At 39.7% G+C, this 23,477-nt stretch overlaps 1 protein-coding gene across 4 annotated transcripts in view; it reads left to right on the top strand.

Annotated features, from left to right (window-relative positions):
• The window catches only part of birc6 (baculoviral IAP repeat containing 6), a 71,772-nt gene extending 55,030 nt beyond the window's left edge, over nt 1-16,742 (top strand). For all 4 annotated transcript variants that reach the window (XM_079458394.1, XM_079458393.1, XM_079458392.1 and 1 more), the window contains exons 66-74: nt 3,327-3,543; nt 4,657-4,802; nt 7,009-7,119; nt 7,777-7,994; nt 10,119-10,280; nt 10,594-10,671; nt 11,274-11,462; nt 13,545-13,679; nt 14,704-16,742. In XM_079458394.1, the coding sequence (XP_079314520.1) occupies nt 3,327-3,543; nt 4,657-4,802; nt 7,009-7,119; nt 7,777-7,994; nt 10,119-10,280; nt 10,594-10,671; nt 11,274-11,462; nt 13,545-13,679; nt 14,704-14,883 (1,436 nt within the window). In that variant the 3' untranslated portion in view covers nt 14,884-16,742. The remainder of the gene's footprint in view (nt 1-3,326; nt 3,544-4,656; nt 4,803-7,008; nt 7,120-7,776; nt 7,995-10,118; nt 10,281-10,593; nt 10,672-11,273; nt 11,463-13,544; nt 13,680-14,703) is intronic.
• Nucleotides 16,743-23,477: the final 6,735 nt, after the last annotated feature.

Here is a 23,477-nt window from a genome sequence, read left to right as displayed (position 1 = left end):
TTTTTAATGTGACAAACCTAATAAATTATTCATTTACATTATATGAGGTTCAGTTAAACCCTGCGTATTATTTTGGCAGCATATGGAATAAAAAGATATTGAAAATCATTACTGTTTTGAAATGATGTTATTTAAATTTTATATTTTTTGTTTCGTTTTGTACTGCTGTATCTGCAATTCAGTATTGTAGCGAATTGTGAGCTGAGGTGTATCACCCACTAATAATTACAATTGCTTAACTTTGTTTAGGTGTTTGTTTACTTTCTTAGCAGTCGGGTTAATGATTTTGACCTAGCGGACGACAAACGGGCAAAAACTAATTGCATAGACTACTTGTATAAGTACGCTGCGTTAAAATGAGTACCGAGCCTTGTCTTGGAACCAAAATATAAATGATTACATAAATGTTCTGCATACACCAGGGAGGGAGCTTTGCAATGTGATTGTTAGCGCATGGCTGCATACTATATCAAACCTTTTTATTTTCTTCAGAACATCAGAGAGTCCTGTTTTTTGTGGGATGGGGTTCGAGGTGCAGATGATACGTACTATAACTATTAGACTCGAACACCAATTACTCTCTTTTTACAGGAAGGCTGTGTGAGGCGATAGAAAAGACTGATTTGTTTTAAGCTCCAGTAGTCTCAATTTCAGATTTATTGTAGACTGCTCCTCTTGACTGTGTAGGAGGCTCCAGTTCTCCACAGGCACACTGTATGAGGCTAATATCTTCCCTTTAAGACATCTGAGTGATCGGATCGAGGGAGAGGTCGGTCACGAAGGGCTTATGGTACAAATGAAGAATAATTTAAAGATCCAGCACTGTGGCCCAGGCTCGGTACGAGTCAAGATATATAGTGACCTTCGGTCTCTTCATAGGAAGAGGGATTGGGTATTGTCATGTCCTTAGAGGATTTTGATGTCATTTAGGACTAGTGAAATAGAGAGAGTGTGCGTGTTTGTACGGAAAGTGGATGGCAGACAAATGTGTGTATCCCAGAGGGGCCTGAATTATTAATCCCACATACATTTACACATACGGATACTCTTTCATTCTATCTGATTTCTTCTCATCTTGTGTCTCCTCTTTTCCACACTTCCCATCTCCTGATTTTTCCTCTCCTTTTTTTCTCCTTTCGTGTCTCCACTCCGCCAGTTCTCTCCACTCTTCCCTTCTTATCTATGGAACTCCCTTCTGCCCTTCTCTCCTCCACCTCTTCTCCTGCGTGCCCCCTCTCTTCTCGTCCTTTCTTGTCTCCTCATGTATTCAGTTCTCTCCTCCTCTCCTTCTGTCTTGTCCTCCCCGGGCATGGCTACGGAGGACAAGGGAGCTGACGTACGCGTCCTCTCCGTGTTCACTTACATTGTTTATCATCCACCCAATCCGGCATGGAGCTGAATGTCTGATGAGGGAGAGAGAGGGCCAGAGATGAGCGTTTGCGTGCAGTAAATCAGATAGTCTGTAAATGAGATGAGAGTAAAGGAGAAACAGTCTGAACCGAGGAGAGCACAAGGAGAATCTGGAAGGCAGAGCAACATTAAGATACGACACACACACAACCGTCTCTGATCTACGGCGTCCTCCAAGCGCTTAAATGAAACCCTTTTGACAGCCCACTTTCATGACATTGAGATTCTTCTTTCCTTCTTGGAAAGACACACACGTACTTCACATGTCACAAGAAAGGAAACAAAACTGTTCTTTTATAAAAGAGAAAACCAAACGTCGGACGCGTTCGGCTCTCATACAGACCAGATCTTGTGTCTTACATTCATCAAACGCTGATAATATGAGCCTGATTATACCGTTTTGCTTGAAGACCCTCCGTAATCTCCTGCTCTCCCTCTCATTTTTTACTCGCACTGCCTTCGTTCTAGCTTTAAGACTCTGGTGTGCCACAAAAGGATTATCTCTCCTCTTCCTTCTCCTCGCAAGAAATACATACAAAAAGCCCTCATGCTGCAGATCACTGGTCGAAAGAGATTTGAAGGGGGTCTATCCTGAATCTTCTTTATTAAAAAAAACATGTTGGCTTCTGTTTAATCATATCTTGTCGTGACTTAAGTCTCTGCTTTTAAAAGGCCTCTCATTTCGACCACTTAAATGGTAGTTTATCCCAAAAATAATTTATTCTCCCTTGTGTCGTGCACAACCATTCTTCTGTAAAACACAAAAGAAGATATTTTGAGAAATGAGCCTTTGTTTTTTTTTTGTCCATACATTGGAAGTCATGTGGCCAGTGTTGTTTGGTCACCAGCATTCATCAAAATGTGTTATTTTGTTTTCTTTAGACGATAGAAGTCATATAGGTTTGCAATGACATGTGTGAGTAAATTATCAAAAATAATTTTTAGGTGAACTATCCCTTTAAGATATGTGACCCTGGACCAGAAAACCAGTCATAATGGTCTTTTTTTTATTGAGATGTATACAATAAATAAGCTTTTCATAAATGTATATAATGTTTCTTAGGATAGGACAATATTTGGCTGAGATGACTAGCAGCTATTTCAAAATCTGCAATCTGATGGTGAAAAAAGTCTAAATATTGAGAAAATGTTAAGGTTGCCCATCAGAGGTGCTGTAGCATGCTGTTGCTGAGAAGAAACAGGTTTGTTTAGCATTCTCTATTGGCTTACCGCTCTTATGACGTTGTGGAGAGTAGATTAACCCGGAAGTGGAAATTCTAAGATTTACATAGATACCAAACATGAGCAAGCGAAGTTTCCGGCCATTTTTGTTTGCAATTTTGCTGCATTCACTCACAAAAATTAAGTTTTGATATATTTACAGTGGGACATTTACAAAATATCTTCATGGTCCATGATCTTTACTTAACATCCTAAAGATGTTTGGCATAAAAGAAAAATCTATAATTTTTATCCATACAATGCACTGTGGGCTGTTGCTACAAATACACCCGTGCTGTTTCTGACTGGTTTTGTGGTCCGGGGTCATATTTAGGTTTCATGACCTTGTACACTAACCTGGACGCTGTCTCCCTCACATCCTGCCAAATTGGACGAATGGTGGTTGATTTATTTGTTGACCTTACGAAGATGTACACGTGCATCTGAGAATGCACAATGACATGTCCATTGTGACACAGTACATGTATTGAGTTATATGAAACGTTTTATAAGCCAACAATGCTTCCAAAACCGTCTCTGTTAAAAATTTTATTAACCTTGTGTGTCTGCTCTTCCTTTTTGTCCTTCCAATATTTAAGAGATGTAATCGACTTTGTCTTTTATTAGTGTCCTGTCTCAGTACGTAATGTCTCTCTCTCTCTCTCTCTCTCTCTCTCTGTCTCTGTCTCCTGCAGTTTTGGACATGGCGCGTCACGTCCCCCTGTATCGTGCTCTGTTGGAGCTACTGAGGGCCATTTCCACCTGCACCAGCCTGGTTCCTCTGCTCCTGCCGCTTTCAGGAGATACTGCAGAGGAAGAGGAGGATGAAGAACGGACGGAGTGTCAGACTTCTGTGGGCATGTTGCTGGCCAAGATGAAGACCTGCGTGGACACCTACACCAACCGCCTCAGGTGCGTATGCTCTCTAACACCACCATCCACCAGCACACCAAACAAACAAGGACTGATGGATGCTGTTGGATGATTTTTCACAATGTGACACGTCTCTAATCCCCCCAGAGAAACAATGGCTTTGCCCGATCTGTCTCACCTTTTCATCTTATGTTACATTCACAAGTCCATACCAGTGTTTTTGCAGAGGAATAACACAATAATAAGTAAAAAAAAATCATGTCATAAATTACTCATCCTTATGTCGTTTGAAAAAACATACACTTTATTTTACAGTATGGGTACCTACAGTATACTTACCTAAGACCCCAGTTATAATATTTACTGTAATAAGTACACAGTATGTACATGAGAAACAGGACTGAAAAATTAAGTGCCACCTTTTTTTCTTCTGTGAAATACAAAAGAAGATATTTTAAGATGTTTCGTGTCAATACAGTGGGGGCAAACGTTGTTTGGTTACCACAATTCTTCAAAATATACTTTTTGTGTTCCCCAGAAAAGAAAAAAGTCATACAGGTTTGGAATGACTTGACCGTGAGAAAAGTTTAAGTGACTTATTTTGAATAGATATTTATAGTAGGTAAAATGGCTTAGTCTTTGTGTGTTGCTGCTGGTTAATGCCACAGGCTGTTAGTCACAGGAAAGAAACAGACATGCCTAGCTCCACCCTAGTATACGTAAGACCGCTAGTGCCTGTCGTGACAAACATAATTACTGTCCTCTGCTTCACCTACAGGTACAGAACATTAATGACATTCATGCCCCCCTCACTTTCATTTTCTCGCCTCCTGCTTAATGAATGATGCATGTTGCGAGGGCACATGCTTAGCCGAGCGCCAGCTGGATGTTGTTGTTAATGGTTTACTCAGGGACAAGTCACTGTCTACAGCTCAGATATGCATTCAGCGTGTACCACTCTGTGGACGAACTCGGTGTGTGCGTGTTTGTTTCGGGGTCGGGGACATATGAGGCGGACAACTCCGGAGGACGTGCAGTTTTGCTGTTTCTGCTGTTAACTTTTTTTTTTTCAAAAGACAGCAAAGCAAATTCCAATGTTGAAATGCACACAAACTTAAAGACCACACATTATTGTTTCTTTGCTTACCTCAGGTCTAAGAAAGACAAAGGTAAAGGGGTTATGAAGGCCGAAACATCTGACCCTGAGCCGGAGGGCCTGACCCTGCTGGTTCCTGACATCCAGAAGACTGCAGAGATTGTGTATGCAGCAACCACCAATCTACGACAAGCTAACCACGGTGAGAACATCCATACAATTTTAAAAAGTTTGTTTCATCACTGTTAAAAAATATATTTTCTTAGAGATACATGAGGTTCTTCAGATACCCTACACTAACGAGTTTTTAGCTTGTTGTGTACATTTGCTCTAATACCACAACGTTTAAGATATGGAGTTTATCACACCATTAGATGTATGTTTCCCATTTAAATTCTCCATAAAAAAAAGAGCACTGGTGAAACGAATAATGTCCTGTATCTCATAATTTCTTGTGTGCTTAACCTAACATAATAGAAGTGACTGTGCTGAATGTGTAGTGGTCAGCCAGGAGAGTAATGGTTGATGGTTTTATGGGCTGAAAATGCAGATTCTGCCCTTGTCTGAGGGTCACAAGGGACTCTGGCTTAGTTTGTCAAAGCAAACAGTCACTCAAAGAAAAGTGGCTCTTCGGCCCAGCCTTTCACCGGAGACGCCAGACTCTTAGACTCATATAAACCCAGATTTTTTCCCCAGAGGAACAGTAAATGGAGAGTCAGCTTTAACTGAGCAGTTTCACCTGTCACTGGCAAGACTTAATCTACGTCCTACTAATTCACAAAGTTACTTCACTAAGAATCAGAGCCAGTTGCCTTATTCATATCAGCTAAACGCTGCCTCCAGTTGAATGCGGAGTGCGTTCTCAAGCAGGTACATTAACTTTGCGACAAACTTTGAGTTCTGCTACACTGACCATAGAAAAGGCGACATGACCCACTCAATTCCTAAGGCTAGCGTTCAGTACTCTTTAGATAAGCCAAATCCACTGTGTAGCGTTATTAGCACTTGCAAGCACAAGACTCTCTGCCGGTTCCACTCGGGCAAAGTTAGGGGAACTTGAGACCTACCAGAGAGCCTTTGTTCCACCGCTAATTCCCTGGTGTGGGCTGGGTGAGGTAGAGTATCTAATATCTCACGTTCTCACTCTCCCCAGAATGTGTGGATGAAATGGGCGTTAACCACAGTGAGGTGGATCAATTCCGCTGTCACCATCCATAAGGAAAATCCATATGATAAGAGCAGTGAGACGTTGTGCTTACCACCCCGTTTGACTCCTTAATTAGTACTCCGTCTTTCTTTAAAAAGTCCGTGAGACAGCTCTGACCATCTCTGATTGGTCAAGAGCAGCTTCCGTAGTTCAGAATCGATTTGGAAAATTTGGCGGCCATCAATATCGCCCGGCAATGTGCGGACAGAGGTGAGAGTAAATGAAGCTGTCGATGTCGGACGGATTATGTGAGGCAAATTCCCATAGCATGAATGTTTTCAGCTCGGATCATTTGATTGACTGTTGGGGAGGGACTTGCGTCTGCCCCAACCACAGATGAACGGTCAAGTCAAATTTTTTGATATAGCGCTTTTTTACCATTTTCATTGTTACAAAGCAGCTGTACATGAAACATATTGACTATAAGCCAAACATTTAAGTTATACAAATTAAAACAAAAAAAAGTAAACACTCAGAATATAGACAGCCACACAGGTTCATACACACCCACTTGCATAAAACACGCGCACAGAGCACAATATACACACGCACACACACAATAAAGTGGTTATCTCAGAGAAGCACACATTTAAGATAAAGCGAGAAATTATACTGACAAACGGTATGATCTGAAATGTCATAAAGCTCTAAATATAGAGTGTTAATTGTGTTGTAGCGCTACTACCAGCCTCCATTCGCAGGTTTATAATGTCTCACCAAATTGAAGCTGGACTGCAGGTGGCTTTAGTCATAAGTCTGACAGTTTCCCTAGATAACAAACTGAAGTGGGTAACAGGAATGCAGCGACTTAAGACTTTGTGCTTCTCGTCATTTATCAAAGAAACAAAGTTGCAGTCAAATACAATTTTAATTCTTAAGTCACAAATATGTGGCTGGTTGTATGATTTGGCTTAAAGTAGTTCTGTCTGCATTTTCTATTTAGTCAGTTCTGGATAATCAAACCCTTCGCTTTAATGTTTGAACCTACAGGAACACTAGCTCCCAGTTTTCTTTACAGCTGCAAGCAAAGCACCAAACAGGCATTTAGGTGACTTAAGCATCAACAGGGATGTGAGTCTTAGAGATAGAAGAATGGAAGATGTGACCTACTCAAGCGCACCCTTAGGCTACTGTGAAAAAACATTCACACACACTCATTTCGCCCCCTTGAAGTTTATTTTTTACATCTTGTGTTTGTCAGAGAGGAAGATGGCAGAGAGCAGTAAAAAGGCAGTAGCGAGGCCCAAACCACTGTCCATCTTGCGCTCGATGGAGGAGAAATACACAGCAGCCATGAAGAAACTACAATTTGGTGAGTGTTGCATTACACTGCTGCATGCAATGATTGAATCATTGTATCAAATATGATACATTTTATATGACTTATCATTTCATCATTTTATCCAAAGCGACTTGTAGTGCATTCCGTCTATATGTTTTTCACTGCATGTTCTATGGGTGTCGAACCCATAACCTTTGCACTGTTAACGCATTGTTGATGTTAATTAAGATTTTATCATTTTTCTGAAATGCCTAAAGTGTCCTTTCATCCGCTCTCTCTTTTTTTGCATTTATGCCACATTGTACAATAACATGTAGCTATTGGAGATCTATTGTCCCTCTACTGTTTTTGATTTTAAACGCACCTAATATTTGAAGGAGCATCAAAGAGATGGAGCATCAGAGGAAGGATTTTGTTATCTCTGTGCTGGTACAATAGCTTTCCTTGCTGTCATTCTTCGCCTCTCTATGCTCTGATTGATGACAAAAGGTTTGGTCTGTCAAAACTGATTTAGTCAGACCTCAGACGGATGCAGTTATCTCTCCTGACATGACTGTAGGCAGGTTTACACCGCTTTACACGGGACACCCTTCAGTGGAGACCATGTTTTTGGAGTCACCTTTCAGTCCTATTGTATTTCTCTGTGATCTCTGCTAACTGTGTGTGTGTGTTTACTTTTCTCCACAGACACGTTTGAGATGGTGTGTGAGGATGAGGATTCTAAACTGGTGTTTAAGGTGAACTACCACTACCTGTCTCAGGTAAAGAATGCCAGCGATGCCAACAGTGCCGCCCGCGCCCGACGATTAGCACAGGAAGCAGTCACGCTGTCCACCTCCCTCCCCCTCTCCTCATCCTCTAGTGTGTTTGTCCGCTGCGATGAAGAACGCCTTGACATCATGAAGGTACGAACAGGCGCCTTGAGTCTTTCAGAGGTTAATTCACAAGAACCATTTATAAAAAAAAATTGTGCTGTCCAATGTATGTACAAATCATGCTGTTGAACCAGCGCTTGTGAACCAATGTGTTTCAACCAGAGCTTATGAAAGGTGTGCATGTGTAAATCACTGAACTGTGAAACCTTGAGGTGGAATCATAATGCAGAATGGATGTGCTCTCTAGACACGTCTTTCACAGCTGAACTCTTTTGGACTTTGAAAAAATGTAATTGTAAAAATAGACCCAACACAATAACCAAAGGCTAGCATCTAATGCACATGTGCATAGATTTGTAGTTTACAGGGCTCAGAATTGGTGGCATATGCTCCCGAAAGTTTACTTGTGCGACTTCAAAATATATTTTGATGTTCCCACTTGTTTTTATTACAGTACAGAGCGTTCGTCGTTACTTCACACAGTATGTGCGTGCTGTGCGCTAACGTGACCATCCGGCCATTTACAGAGAATGCGGCGCTACTTTTGTGTCTTGCGCATGAGCGGCGCGTGTTTACGCCAGTTCGCGTCACAGTGGAGCACGCTGCGTGGCTGAACAGCAGCAGACTGTACCACCAGTGTGCCGAATGCAAGTTGGCATTACAAAATAAATTCACAAGCAAACCTCCTCAAATAGCGATCTTGTTTCCCTCACATTTGTTCAGCGTAAGCATGTAACATGATGTGTTTGTTGTTTTAACTTTCTCTGTATGCTATGATGAGAAAATAGGGTTCAGTCAGTGATGGATGAATGATTGATGGCGTGAACCAAACACTTTCCTCTCACAAATCTAATTTAAGCGTGTAACATGCTGGGTGTGTTTGTGGTTTTATGATTTAAAAAATGTGGTTGCAGGAAAATCAAAAAGTCATGGTATGTAAAACACACCAGACATCACATGCGTGTTTGAATGGTGAAATTGTTACTATTTTGTATTCTAGTCTTTGGACAGACCATGGTATTCTTAATTTTTGGGTGTGCGCTCCTACATTTTTTTTAAACTCAGGGCATGAAATTAACTTTTGTAACACGTGTCCTGTGTGCCCTGAGTCCCATGAACAGATTGACAATTTAATTTCAAAATGGATTGACATGGACTGTAGACCAATATAAGGCTTATTACTTGATTACCAAACAAATGAGTATATTATAAAGGATCCGTTTTTGCCTTTAAATTCTATATTTTTTTAAAATCAATATCAGTGTTCAAACAATGAATGCATACTATGTAATATTAATGTGAATAACAGTCCAAATAGTTTTTTGTAATTATGCGTACAGTATACTATATGTATTTTCTTTGTATATGTTTTTATACTGTATTTTTATTTGGTTCATTGAAAGCTCTCCGTTTGAATCAGTTTGAATTAATCAGACTTTACTAAATCAGGAATCGGACCATGACTTGCTCAAGCACTTCCGTTCACTGACAAATAACTGTAGCCAAACCCAGCTACACTTCCATTGGCTTAACCACACGAGTGCACACACACTTCCTAATGACATTTGAGTGCTGCCTTTGACCCAGTCTCTTCTCTGAGTGTGTAAATGTCAGTGTGTCTGGCCTCAGCTGTACGTCTCAGACAGGCTTGACCACAGGCAGAGCCGTGGTACCTCACTGATCCCTAACAGCAGGCCAGACTTCCCCATTCTTGACTCTTGAGCACTTTATTGTGAAATCTTAATGGACATTAATAGTAAACTGAGCATTCCAGATTTAACCAACCCTGCATGTGTGAGAGCACAGCTCTGTGTGTGTGTTTAGTGTTGCGTTTGAATGGTCATGTCAAAACAGTCTTAACGCTTGAGTGCAGATCTACCGCCTGCAGTGGAGGGAGACTGTTGCCTCACTGGATGCCATTACTCTCTTTCTTTCTTCCTTGCTTGCTCGCTCGCTCGCTCGCTAGCTCTGTGGCTGGCAAGAAATTTGTCTGTGCCTGTATCACTTCAACATTTTCCATATCTCACTATAGTTTCTGTGGGTTAGACATTTAAAATGGTTCTCGCTCTTCAGCCTTAGCCTTTTGGAGGCTGGTCATCTTTGATCGTTGGGTTTGCTTTGTTTTAACTGATGCTTCTTCTCTTGTTTTCTCAGGTGTTGATAACAGGACCTGCAGACACACCGTATGCCAATGGCTGCTTTGAATTTGATGTCTACTTCCCTCAAGATTACCCGAACTCCCCTCCTCTGGTTAATCTGGAGACGACAGGAGGCCACAGTGTCCGTTTCAATCCAAACCTTTATAATGATGGCAAGGTGTGTGTCGCTTCCTATTTGCTTTTTTGCCACATTTTCCTTTACAATAAGCACTATGGATCAACCAGTACTGTTCGTTTTTTGGCTGCAATAATGCGCCTCTATTGTCAAGGCTGTTCAAAAGCTTCAGAACTTGATTTAAGAGACACTTTTATTCACTAGTTGAAAACCATCGGATTCATCTGTATACCAGATGTGTTACTTCTTTGACATTGAATGTTCTTTATTTTTCTTTATTTTATTTACAAGTTTTGTTCTTGTTTTTCTTCATTGTGATGATCTTTATCTTGTCTAATCCCGTCCGCGACGCCAGGTGTGTTTAAGCATCCTGAACACCTGGCATGGCCGTCCCGAGGAAAAATGGAACCCTCACACCTCTAGTTTTCTACAGGTGAGTCACTTTCTGTATTAATTAAACCGTTTCCTTTTCGTTCCCCCTCCCGATCATTAGTCTGGTGGAGGTTCTCTCCCGATGCTTTTTTCCGGATGCTTTTCTCTGGTAGACCTAAAGCAGCAGAAATATCTCATTTCATAATTTTTAGGGAATATTTCATCATACTGCTACACACACGCGCACACACACCATCAGCAGACATTTACAACATTCCCATACCGATTTCCCTGCAGTAATTATCTGCCCACATCTGAGCCCCTCCTCTCTCTCTCTCTCTCCCCATCATACCTCTCTGTATATTAGGCAGGGGAGCTGTTTTGCCCTGTAATATTGATCTAAGTACAGGCTCCCCTCCTTTTGTCTCTCTCTCCCTCTCCCACTTACTGTCTCCTCCAGTTCCTGCTCATGTACTGCTGCCAGCACTTCATAGAAATGTCTCCATTGATTAGTGCTACAGTTAGCCGCCAGCCGATCAATAAATGGAAATCGGGCACGGGCACAGGACTGCTCAGGTCAAAGAGAGCCAGTGTGCTCTTCACCTTTTCACCTGTTCCTTGCGTCTTTGTTCTGTGTGTGTGTGTGTGTGTGTGTGTGTTTAGGTGCTGGTATCAATCCAGTCTCTGATCCTGGTAACCGAGCCTTACTTCAATGAGCCGGGTTACGAGCGTTCCCGGGGCACGCCGAGCGGAACCCAGAGCTCCAGAGAGTACGATGGAAACATCCGGCAGGCCACCGTCAAGTGGGCAATGCTAGAACAGATTCGAAACCCTTCACCCTGCTTTAAAGAGGTCAGAGGGCATTCATCAACTCAGTCACATAACAATGTAGATAAAAATACCCCCTTCATGAAGAGGGAAATGGACCGAGGAATCCGATCAGGATATAAATTGCAAGTATCGTCATTGAATGAGGGTTGTGATTCATTAATAAATTCAAATTATGAAGTGAACCTTTATCTTGCTTGCTGATGTTAAGGCACAGTATCACACCAGAACTATGCTGTGTGCTTCAAAACTTATAGATTAGCGTGCAGAGCTGTTTTACAAACATTTTGTTTACCTCATTCGGTTTTACTGTAATCTCCTCATAGTCATTTTTGAAACTATGTCGCTATGTACAATTTAACCCTGGCACATACTTAAGGGATGGGTCAGGTTATTAAAAACGTGTTTCACTGTCTTTTATCTCTGGAACACAAAAGAAGATATTTTGTGAAATGTGTCTGGTTTTGTGTCAATACAATGAAGGTCAATGGGGGACAATGTTTTTCTGTTACCAGCGTTCTTCAAAATATCTTCTCTTGTGATTTGCAGAAAGAAGAAAGTCATACAGGTTTCAAATGACAAGAGCTTGAATAAATGATAAAATATTTTTTTCTTTATTTCTGTACACAAGCTTATTCCATGGCATCTTCATTTAGGACCTAACTTACCGACATTGTCCGTGTCGTTCTGGTTCTGTTGTGGGCATTTCGGTGGCTCATAAGTATTTGTGAGTTTGGATCCTCGCCAGGCAGTTATGAGGCTGGTACATTACCCCTGTATCCCAAAGCGAACATAAAACAGGCTGTTTCCATGCCAACCATGCATCGTTCAAAGGAATAACGGCTCCAGTGCTGTCGGTTGGTTCGAACCGAGCCAGGCTGCTCATCGACCACTGATGACCGCACACACATCAGCATTCGTCGTAAGAGAGGAAATTGTGACGTGTACATGGAGGTAGAAAATAGAATTTGTCAGACACGTGGAGCGGATGTTCAATTTTCATCACATTAAAACACGCGTACGTACACGCACAGACAGACGTTTAGAGTTTAGCACGTCCGTGCGGATTTGCACACATGCGATTTAATAAACTGCAGGACACGTAGCTATCTCGCCCTCTCTCTGTCACACACACAGAGTCAGTCAAGCAGGGTAATAAATGATAGGCTGTTGACGTCAGCAGGGAGAGGAAAACACACACACTTGCCTTCATTTATGACCACTAGTACTGACTTCCATTAAATATAGTTGCATTGCCTCTCTCTCTCACATCATTGCATATGTTCCTTCATATTTATTCTCTTCCCAATCTCAGCATCACAGGAGACACTGTCACATGTCTCGCCGGTGACCTTTGTGTGTTTGAGGGTAAGATAGATTTATGAAGGATGGATGAAGCTAGACAGTGAAAAAGAGAGATATAAAACTGGTGATCTGGGCCGGTGAGGTTGAGCTAAGCCAGCGAGCGATGTGCAGCAGCCACCGGGGTTTCCATGGCAACACTGGCAAGACCATCGATCACACGCACTCATTCCTGAATCCCTCTCGCCTTCCCCCCAGAAGTTTGATCTGTACAGCGTCTTGTTTTTACAATCAGGCTAAAGTGCAAGACTCAGACATGTAGACGGATTACACGCTCTAGTGAAGACAACAGGTGAGCGTGACGAGTGCATGTAACGGTTTTGAGAGACAAAAACATGAGCGTAAAACTTGAGTGATCAAACTGTGGTTCTTAGCTCCTCATGTCTGCAGATGTAAATTCAGCGCCACTACACTCTATGACGTTTGGTCAGAAAATGGAGTGAAAGATCAACAGAATAACTGTACTGTAGGTGGAGAGAAACGGGATCCAAACGCAAAATGAATGAGTTACTCATGTCTCGCATTCAGATAGAGACTGAGTGGAGGATCGGGGAGGAAATTTGTGTCTGTCTGAGATCAGTCTTCTTTGTGTGTCAATACAATGGTCACATAGTATGATATCATTGAAATATTCATCTGGACTATTTTCATCTGGAGTGTCAATCCTGTGGATCATCCCATAGCTTAATCCATTTGTGTTCTTTACAATACACAACTTTTGACTTTTTGTTTGTGTTTTTGCAGGTGATTCATCGGCACTTCTATCTGAAGCGAGCAAAGATTATGGCCCAGTGCGAGGGCTGGATCTGTGATATTCAGCAGTACAGCAGTGATAAGAGAGTGGGCCGAACAATGTCTCACCACGCTGCTGCGCTGAAGGTAATACTCACTTGTTTAAAATGTACTGTCTGTAATGCTGCCAAAACTATAGATACATGTATTTTAAAATACATTAAACTTACGGATCAGCGGCTGGACATCCTCCTGAAGGATATAGTTTTAGCGGAGGTGTTTTGAAGGAGATGAATTAAGTCGATTTAGCACGTTGACAGCGTGTTGTGCGTCAGCGTGTTATTAGAGTGTCAGCACCGTAAACCCTTTTGGAAAGTCGTGTCTTTAAATTCATGCACAGCCACTATAACTCAGGCAAATTCGCTGGATCAGCAAGTCTGCTTTCTCCATTTTTTGTGAGGTTATTATTTTTGTGACAATAAAAATTTATGCAAACACAGCGAACACAAATATACACGAGAGAAGAAAAACACAAGAACTCAGTTGCAAAAATTTTGTCTGGTTTAAAAAAATATTTTATTTTTTTGATTGTTTTTGTTAACGCTTATTGAGTTTACTTTTTTCTTTCCGGCACAAACATTGTGTGTGGGCGGGACTTAAGAGCACTTTATTGTCATTAGCTAGTGAGGATTGGATTGACAGTTCCCTGACTAGAAAGTCAATACTAAAATCAGTTGAGCGGATTTTTGATAGCGATCTTGAAGCGGCTATCCGTTTTGTTTCTTTTTAGTGTTTGCACTTAAAATGTATTTCATATTTAGTCAGTATATTAGCTAATAATTGGTATTATTTAATAACTTTTTTGCACTTGAGTTTTTTTCGATTTTCAGAATGTTTTTCCTCTTTCTCATTGAATATTTTTGTTTGTTTCTTCAAAGTTTGAGTCCATTTTTTTTAATTGGCCCAGAAATACTTTCATAAATAGTGTGCTATGACAGGTTATAAATATTCATTCTTGTATAATAATTTGCCTTTCTTTATTAGTTGGGGCATGTAAACATGCACTAGAAAGCTGTCAAAATGTGTACAAACATGCATTGTTCGGTCTTTGTTATGTGTTGTTCCTTCCTAAATGTTTAAGGATTTGACATTTTTCGGGGGATTTTTGCAGAGGCACACCGCTCAGCTCAGAGAGGAATTGCTCAAACTGCCCTGTCCGGAAGGCCTGGAGCCAGATGGGGAAGAGTTTTCTGAGAAGAGCGCCTCGCTCATGGTCAAAGAGCTGCCCAGTCAAGACGCTGAGAAGCAGACCGACAGCCAAGACCCCCACTGCAGCGACGGCCAGCTATGATCCCTCCCCCCTGAACCCCCGCCCACCGACTTTGACTATCCATTGATATTGAAAAGACTGGATGGCTTTGGTGATTAAGCCATTTTTTTGTCAATATTTGTATGTAAGAATCTAATTATGTATTAGCTTAAAATGAGAGGACCGAGAAACAAAGAGAATGCAAAGAAAGGAAAATTGCTTAAAACACCCATCCACACAAGAACCGCTGAACTTTCTCCTGCACCCCAAAAGAAAACAAAGCAAACGAAAACGTTATTTTTATTTACCTGTAAGAGAGTCTCAACTTTTTTTGTGATTTAGTTTCATTATTTTCCCAAATTGTTAAATAACCACTGATCGATATGTTATTAAACTTGTTTATGTAAACAAAATGAAAGATAAAATCACAGTATATATAAGGGAACTGCCTTTAGTGGAAAATGTTTATCAAATCTTTTCAATTTTTTGTCTTTTTTATTTTATTTGGGCTGTAAGTGCAAGGAAAGTTGTAAGTGAGAATATACTGGTTATACTTAAAGCAAATTATTTAAAAAAGAGAACAAAACAAAAACGCCCATACCCACTCTGATTACCCACAATCCTCTGGTGTCCCTCTACCAGTGCTTTGGTTTCTACAGACTTGTGTACACTTCAATAATAAAGCCTGAAACGAACGTTCAGAAGTTATCTGGTGACTGGATGCTCTCGTTCAGGCTGATCAATAGCACGTTTTATTTTTGCCCTCACTCTGCTTTTAAGTGCAAGTTTAATAAATGCAACCTGTTTTACTTTGCTTGGAAATATACATTAATGTGGGTCTGTAGAGTGCAAATTGTGGCGAGTTTGTGTAGATGTCACGTTTAATATATCTCTTTAGCAATTAGTGTAGAGATTGTTTTTTTTATTCATCAGGACAAACTCGAAGGTGAGTAAATGATGACAGAAGTTTTATTTTTGGGTGTAGGATCCCTTTAATGTTAAATTAAAAATGTACATACAATTTTGCACATTTCCACAAATCTGAATAATGCAAAACTCTAACTGTAATACAAAGTCCTCATTCCATTAAAAAAACAGCTCCCGTTTTTCTTATAAGCTTGATGTGACCTCTAAGCCAGATAGAAAACAGCGGCACGTGGGGACTTCTGTTGATCCAAACCTGCATCTTAGAAGAGATATTGATCGTTCCCCTCCCGCTGTGTTTCTCATCTTAACAGTGTCAGATACGTACGAGTCCTGCTGAGAAACATGAACGAACGAATGAATGAAGCTCTGCGCTATGCATTATGGATCTGGTGCATTTAAACCCAGAGCGTCAATGCGATTGTGATGCATAAACGTGAGCAGTCGTGGAGTGACGCGTATTCATACGCAAGTATTCGCTCAGCGGTTATTGGAATTCTCCCAAGTCTGCTGTGATCTCCAAGGTCATGATGTTTCTTCTGGGAGCAGTTTGTGAACAGGGAGCTATATCTGTCCTCTCTGGTCTGATTTATCATAAGGATATTGCACCCATAACCTTGTTTCAGCATTTTACTAAATCCTTTATTGACGATCTATGTTTGGTTGTCATAGGCCTATTCTGGATGCAACAGAAATCATTTTCACTTGGAGAGTATTTATCTTTTAGATAGGATGAGGTTATGTTTCTGTTTTTGCTGTGAAAAATTGCAGGTAATATAATAGCTCTGTGACAAGCTACGATATCCTTGACATTTACTCCTAATTATTCTTGTCTTTTAAGTGTGTGTCCTTCATGCCTGCTGGCTGTTAGCGTGTGTGTGTTTCTGGCTTTTATAGCAAATTCAAATGAGCTTTTTGGTATGACAAAGAGAACAACTTTGCCAGACCTCTTTAAAATAAAGGTGCTGAACGATGCTATAGAAGAACTCTTATTGGTTTCTTAAAGACCCTTGAACATTCACATAACCTTTCTGTTTCAACGAAGTTTCTTTATAGTGGACTGAACATTCTTTAATTTGGCACATTAATAACCTTAAACCACTAGGAATAAAAATTACAATTCCGGATTTTTGAAGAATATTGCGGCGTTTATTATACATATCTTATTATTGTTGGTCATTCTCTTTTTAAAATTCATGTGCCAATATAATCTTCAATCAATATCTGAAAATACACTTCCGCCTACAGTTCCATTTCAAAATGCTACGGGTGTTTCTGTACTTCCAATCAACTTGCGATGGAAAACACAAGCCACGGCCACTATTTTCTCATGTGAAATTACTTTTGCGAGAAACTGCTTCACGCTTTACAAAAAGGTTCTTTACACTACAAAAAGCTAAGAAGTGGTTCTTTCAAGAGCCTGAATAGTCATCACCATAAAGAACCTTTTGTAGCACTTTTAGTAAGAAAGAAAAACTAAAAATGCTGTGGAATCTTTATTTTTAAGCGAGAAAGTATTGAGAAAGAAACATACAGAACACATAAACACAACAAACCTTCACTTTTAAATAGATGTTACAGAAGGTTCTTCTCAGCAATGCCACAGAAGAACCATCTTTGATTCCCCAAAGAACCATTAACTTAAGGGTGTCATGAATTAAGAAACCATAATAAATGGTCTGTTGCAGATTTTGAGATTTTTTGGTTTTATAAAATATATAAACAGTTCGCATTTTAAGGTTTCTTTTTCTCTTGTGTTCTGTGAAGATCTGGCAACCCTGTCACTTTAGCGAAGGGCTCTCGGGAGCGGCTAGCCCTGTCTCATATGTGCAAAAGTAAGGCTTTCTTTCACTGTTATTTTTATTTAAAGCGACCAAGCAACAAACACGAAACATTGTGCAGCGCCTGTTTGTGGAAGAAGAACCCAGTCGATTCCTTCAGATTCTGATATAATGAGCGTGGTTTAAGTTTTTAAGTGTGTTCCTGCTCACGTGAGGTAAAACATTGAGCATTTGTTCGCTTCATTTCTCCGTGGATTCCTTTGAAAACAAGGCACATGTCGATGCTGGATTTGCAGAGAGACTGAGATTAAAAAGCAATGCTGTGCCGTCAATATTGAATCCCACCGGAATCTTACGTTAGTAAAAATATATGTACGATGCTATTGCTTTGTTAGAGATCGCTTTATATGTCCTGATTATGTGTAACCTACGTGTCTAACAAAGTTTACAGAAGACTCCTACTAAGCACGTAGCTTGTCAAACAAGACACACAGAAATACATCACAGGGCACACTGCTGTGTTTTGGAACTGTTATCCAATCATAGCATTGGGCGTTTACTTCAAGGTCTTCAATGCCCATAAAAACCGAGCGTTTCTTGAGCCGGCCTCAAAACCCGGGTAGAAAGTAGCCTATTTCTTAATGGTTTTGATGTTCTTGAATGTAAAAACCACGCGAACGTCATAAGTAGACCTCAGACAACAGTATAAAATAATAAACAAAGGCCAGTTCAGGACACATTTAAAGCATACTCCACCCCTACCATTCGAAGCACTACGGTGGCTGACACAAGACAGAAATGTGGTCATGTTTTCGCTTCTTTACCTTAAGAAATTTTGTCTGTTTAGGGTTACTGTAAAAACAACATGGCCAATTCCTTGTAATGGAAGATTGAAATAGCTCCTTCTAAGGTAATTAGGAATATAACGCTTCATAATGTGAGGTCTTCATACACCTCTGAAGACATACAGTGCTACTCAAAAGTTATTAAAGAATCAGAAAATTTGGGAAAAATAAGAGGAATTTGAGAAAATGTAAGGTTTATTTGTAATTTAGTCCTGGCATGAGTAAGTTATTTCATGAATAATGTTCACATGAAGTTCACACCGTGGAATAATAACAGAATTTCTAAAAATAGCCCAGTGCAAAAGTTTACTTAATACTGTATGATGTTACCTGAACAATTAATCACAGCAATATAAACTTTCAGTGATGCCCATGAAGTCAACACGATTCACTTAAAGTCAGGTGGGTGTAAACCTGTGAAAATGGTTTTGGTGTAAATTTTGTGTGTATTTTTATATCTTCTGGGACATTACTGAAAGAAAATAAATGCATAAACAAAACCATAACAATATACAGCAGTTGTCATTTTCGAAGGCTTACACCACCTGACTTAAAATGAATTGTGTAGCCTTCGTGGGCATCACTGAATGTTTCTATCTATTGTAATAGTTGTGTATGAGACTCTTGATCTTGTCCTCAATGTAAAAAGATGGATCTCAACATCAAACAGTCACTGTTGGACATGAGTCACATATCCAGCAATGCTGAAAAAGCTAAGATTCTGGAGGACATGGATCGTTTTTCTGAAGATCAGTTTAATGACTCGGGACAAACAAAAAAAAACCTTAAACAACTATGACAAAACATATACACTGTCATTGATTGTTCAGGTAACATCATACCGTATTAAGAATCAGGGGTGTAAACTATTGTATAACTATTTTTAGTTTCCAGATTCTGCTACTTTTGAGCACCAATATAGTTATGTATATTATATTGCATTTCTGTCAATAGATCCTCCAAATAATTACACTTTGGACCTTTAAAGAAAGGAAACGCATTCCTCCAATATGCCAGATGATTTTTTAGCATTATTCCATGAAGCAAATAAGGTCAAGTTTTAATAGTGTTAGGAGGTTTGAGCAATAAAAATGCTGATGCTTGTCTTGACAAATACCCTTAGAGAAAAACAACAGCTAACAGTATTAATTTTTCAGCAGAGAGAGTTTGGGAGCGCATGGATGTTCTCTTTCAGTCTATCAGGAGCTCTTTTCCTTTAATCTGTGTGCGTGTAGAAGCTATTTTCTCCCTCGCCTCTCCTGCGCTTCCCTGGGGTGGCGTGTTTGTGTTGAGCACAGCTCTCTGCACCCCGCAGGTGTTGGCTCTGTTGTGTCGGACGGGCGGCGCGCTTCCCTTTGTTCCACAAACAAGCCGCAACAGTCAATTCTGCAGATGCGAGACCTTGAAAAATGACTTCAATCATTTGAGAACTGCTGTCCAGTTGACAGTTTGGTAAATTAGACTCCAGTGGCCGCTGAGATAAATCACTGAGATCCTTTTGGATACTATTTTATGAGTCCAGTAGCTTCTCTAAAGGCTGAGCCCTACTATTGCTAAACATTTATGCGGAGAGATATAATGAAAGAACTAGATTTTTACGTTTGCATGTGTTGCCCCTATTAAGAAAATCTCCTCAATCTCTCAATTGTTTCTTCTAGACATTGAGATTGAATGGAGAGCAAAACCTAAACTTTTGTTTGAAGGGATAGTGCGCCCAAAAATGATCTCAGATTGACTCCCATAGTAGGCAATTTTTGCTTCCCCAAAGAACCATTTAGTCAAAGGTTCCTAAAAAACACATAATTTCAATAGTCTAAAAAACCTTTTTGTGAAATAGAAGCTTACTACACATGTCAAATGTTTATATAGCAAAAATGGTTCTTTATTTTTTTCACGGCATACACCACTAATCATGTAGCTCAAGTGGAAGGAGGCAGATGGATGTTCTGGGAATGAGAAATAATGAGGTATCTGTTTTCAGCGATAAAAGACTGAGCTTCTCTTTCACCTCTGCAAGGCAGTTGATTCATTCGGGTTGCTTTTCTCTCGAGTTTAATATGAGGCTTAGTCACGAAGTCTCCAGGAGCTGTGGATAGTTTGTTGAGCCCTCCCTGACTTCATTTGAGGGAGTTGAGGGTACGAGGTCGTCACCGCTGACCTTTGTTGTGACTGATGTGAGACACTACTATGTTGCTTCTGTCTATATCTCTTCTGATGTAATGTGGCTTAGAGCCACTGGTAGTTCATGACACGTAATTCAAAGTCGAAACAAAATTGCAATTGAAAACATGTTCTTTATGATGATACATTCCAAAAATCTATCTTTAGGAAACCTGTTTAAGAGTGTTGCATATTTATTGACTGTTTGAGCTTATTTTCAATTGTACAAGATCTTTTTGTATTAGAACCAAGGTAGCCCACATTGCATTCTGGGTCCTGCTGCGAGACATTTCTCTAGGTTAATGAGTGTTACAAAACAGCCATATCTGGCCTCTGTAATTACCTTTCCTCTCCGCTCGAGAGAAAGCCATTGAAAAAAGCCACAGAACGTAATTAAGTGGAATTGACAAATTGAAGTCCACTGTGTTGAAATCAGCAGGAAAAAAAGCAGCTCGCTCCAACACAAGAAACACACATCAAGTCAAATAACGGCACGTCCTGTGTATGTGTTTCCGAACTAAATTGATTAATTTGACCTTTGCTTAATGTGACACGTTATGTCATGGGTCGCCGTTTTTGTCCTGGACATTTTTAACTATACCCACGTCCAACAGGACACATCATTCTGCATTTGAGAATGTGAATATATTTTTGACCTGTCCTCAGGGTCCTGCTTCTCATATCTGCGACTTCTTCCAACACACACACGCACACAAACGCACGTTACACATTGATGCGCTGCCAGTGATGCGCTGCCACTCAGCGTAATCAAGACGAATCATCTGCTTGATTTTTATAAAGAGAATGACCTTCTACCACTGCTAGAAGCAACAGAGGATCAGAGACGGACACGCGGGTTTAAGGGGTCAACAGACCCCTCAGGTCCTTTATGTCAACAGTCCTTTGGTGTAGACAGATATAGTTGTCATTAGTATTCAAAGGATACGTTCACAGTGCCTGAGTTGTGAAATGCATTAAACAATAAAATTCCTTAATGGAAAAGGGTGAAATGTTTCAATTATTGAATGAATATGACTTTCTCTTTTGAAGGAAAACCATCTTTTTCAGGCATATTCTTTTGCAGTATTTAACGTAGCAATTTTACATTTACATTAAGTCATTTAGCAGACGCTTTTATCCAAAGCGACTTACAAAAGAGTTCGGGGAGCAATAAGCGATATTTCATACATTTTCCATAGATATACAAGTTCTTCTGTGACTGAATTATTTTAGGAATTTATAAGGCAAGCACATAGACTTTAGGTTTCAACCTAAATTTAATCAGAACTCGTCCACCATTTGATGCCTAAAATACAAAGATAGGCTACAAGAAAATTAACCTTTTTATTTGACTAATTACACAATGGTAGATTGTGTTTACAACATTAAGGTCAAGTGTCAGTTTTTAAATGCTGTAAATGTTTTGCAGCTTGAGTTCAATGTAAATTGCTGGATTAAGGTGTCTGCCCAATGTATAAAGTAAATGACTAAATTGTGTTCAACAGAACAACGATAATTGAACTTGAGAGTTCGTAAACGATGACAGAATTTTTGGGTGAACTATTCCTTTAACTGTCACAATATCTATTATCTTTGATATTACTCCCAACATTGTGTATTTTACAAATCCTGCAAACGTTATAACCTTGGGAAATAATCAACCATGTTTGGTTTCAGTTAAAAATTCAGTTCAACAGACGCATGATCTATCAAAAGAACTATAGTAAAAAAGTGTGTGTAAAATAAATTTTTAAGGTGCACTAGAATTTGCACAAAACATATGCATATTACATATTTTAGCTAGTCAATGCTAGTCAACTGGCGGTTTATTTCAAATAAACATTAAGAACTGCTTTAAATGCACTTCCTAACACGCCACATCTTTGAAAGTCCAAAACCAGCTTCAATACAAAAGTAATTCCCGCCACTCATAATGATAAATTGACGTCTAAATAAAGCGATTTGATCAGTCTGTCCAAGAAACTTAATGTTATTTACAAATTTACAATCGCCAATCCACAGCTGCAGGCAGTCGGTTTGCACACGCGATAATTAGCTTTCCAAACGCGCCCATGAAACTATCAGATAAGTGAAAAACAATGTTGTTTTTATTACTGTATTCATAATGCATTATTAAATGGTTATATTTACTAAAACAGCTGTTCATCTCCCTCCAGAGCCTGCACTTCAGGATCTACCCTACCCTTTAAGTGCGTACGGCACATGAATGCAATTGGAATTTCACCCGAAGATGTGATAATAGCGTATTAGCGTTCAGTTTCTTACACAGACCCATAGACATAAGAAATATGGCACAAGCCAATTGATTCACTTTATAAGACGCTAGTTTAACTCCATAAGGGGCAGGGATTACTTTTGTGCTGAATGTATTAGCGTTTTAATTAGGGATGCACCGATATGTACATTTTTGGTCGATAACCGATAATTCTTTATCATTGGAAGCCGATAACCGATATATGGCCGATATACAGTATCTAAATATGAATATAAATTCCTTAAGACTAAAACAAAGGGCTAAAACTGGACAACTGCTTTTATCTGAAAACATTGACTGCAGAACACAAGGTAAACGATTAGTTCTCTTTTTTCCCCTGAAAATCATGACCAAGCCTACTTTACACTAGTTAAAGATTCTTTGACCTTCAAACTTTTATGGTATATTTTTTATTTAATAAACAAATGATAGATGTTCTTCCAGAGCAACCCAGAAGAAAAAATTCTTTATAGTGACATGTCTAGTGGTCTCAAAACAGACAGCATTCAGACAACAGTTTGATTCAAACAATTATGTTCCTATAATTTACACATTTTAAATACATTATATATATACACTTACCTACATCAAAAATGTTTTGCTTATAGCAGTAAATGAATGATCACGACAGAAAGATACTGTCATGTACAG

Source organism: Barbatula barbatula (genome assembly GCF_947034865.1).
Source record: "Barbatula barbatula genome assembly, chromosome: 6".
NCBI lineage: Eukaryota > Metazoa > Chordata > Actinopteri > Cypriniformes > Nemacheilidae > Barbatula > Barbatula barbatula.
Note: the sequence above shows the minus strand (reverse complement) of the source record. Positions and strands in the feature narration are given on the sequence as shown.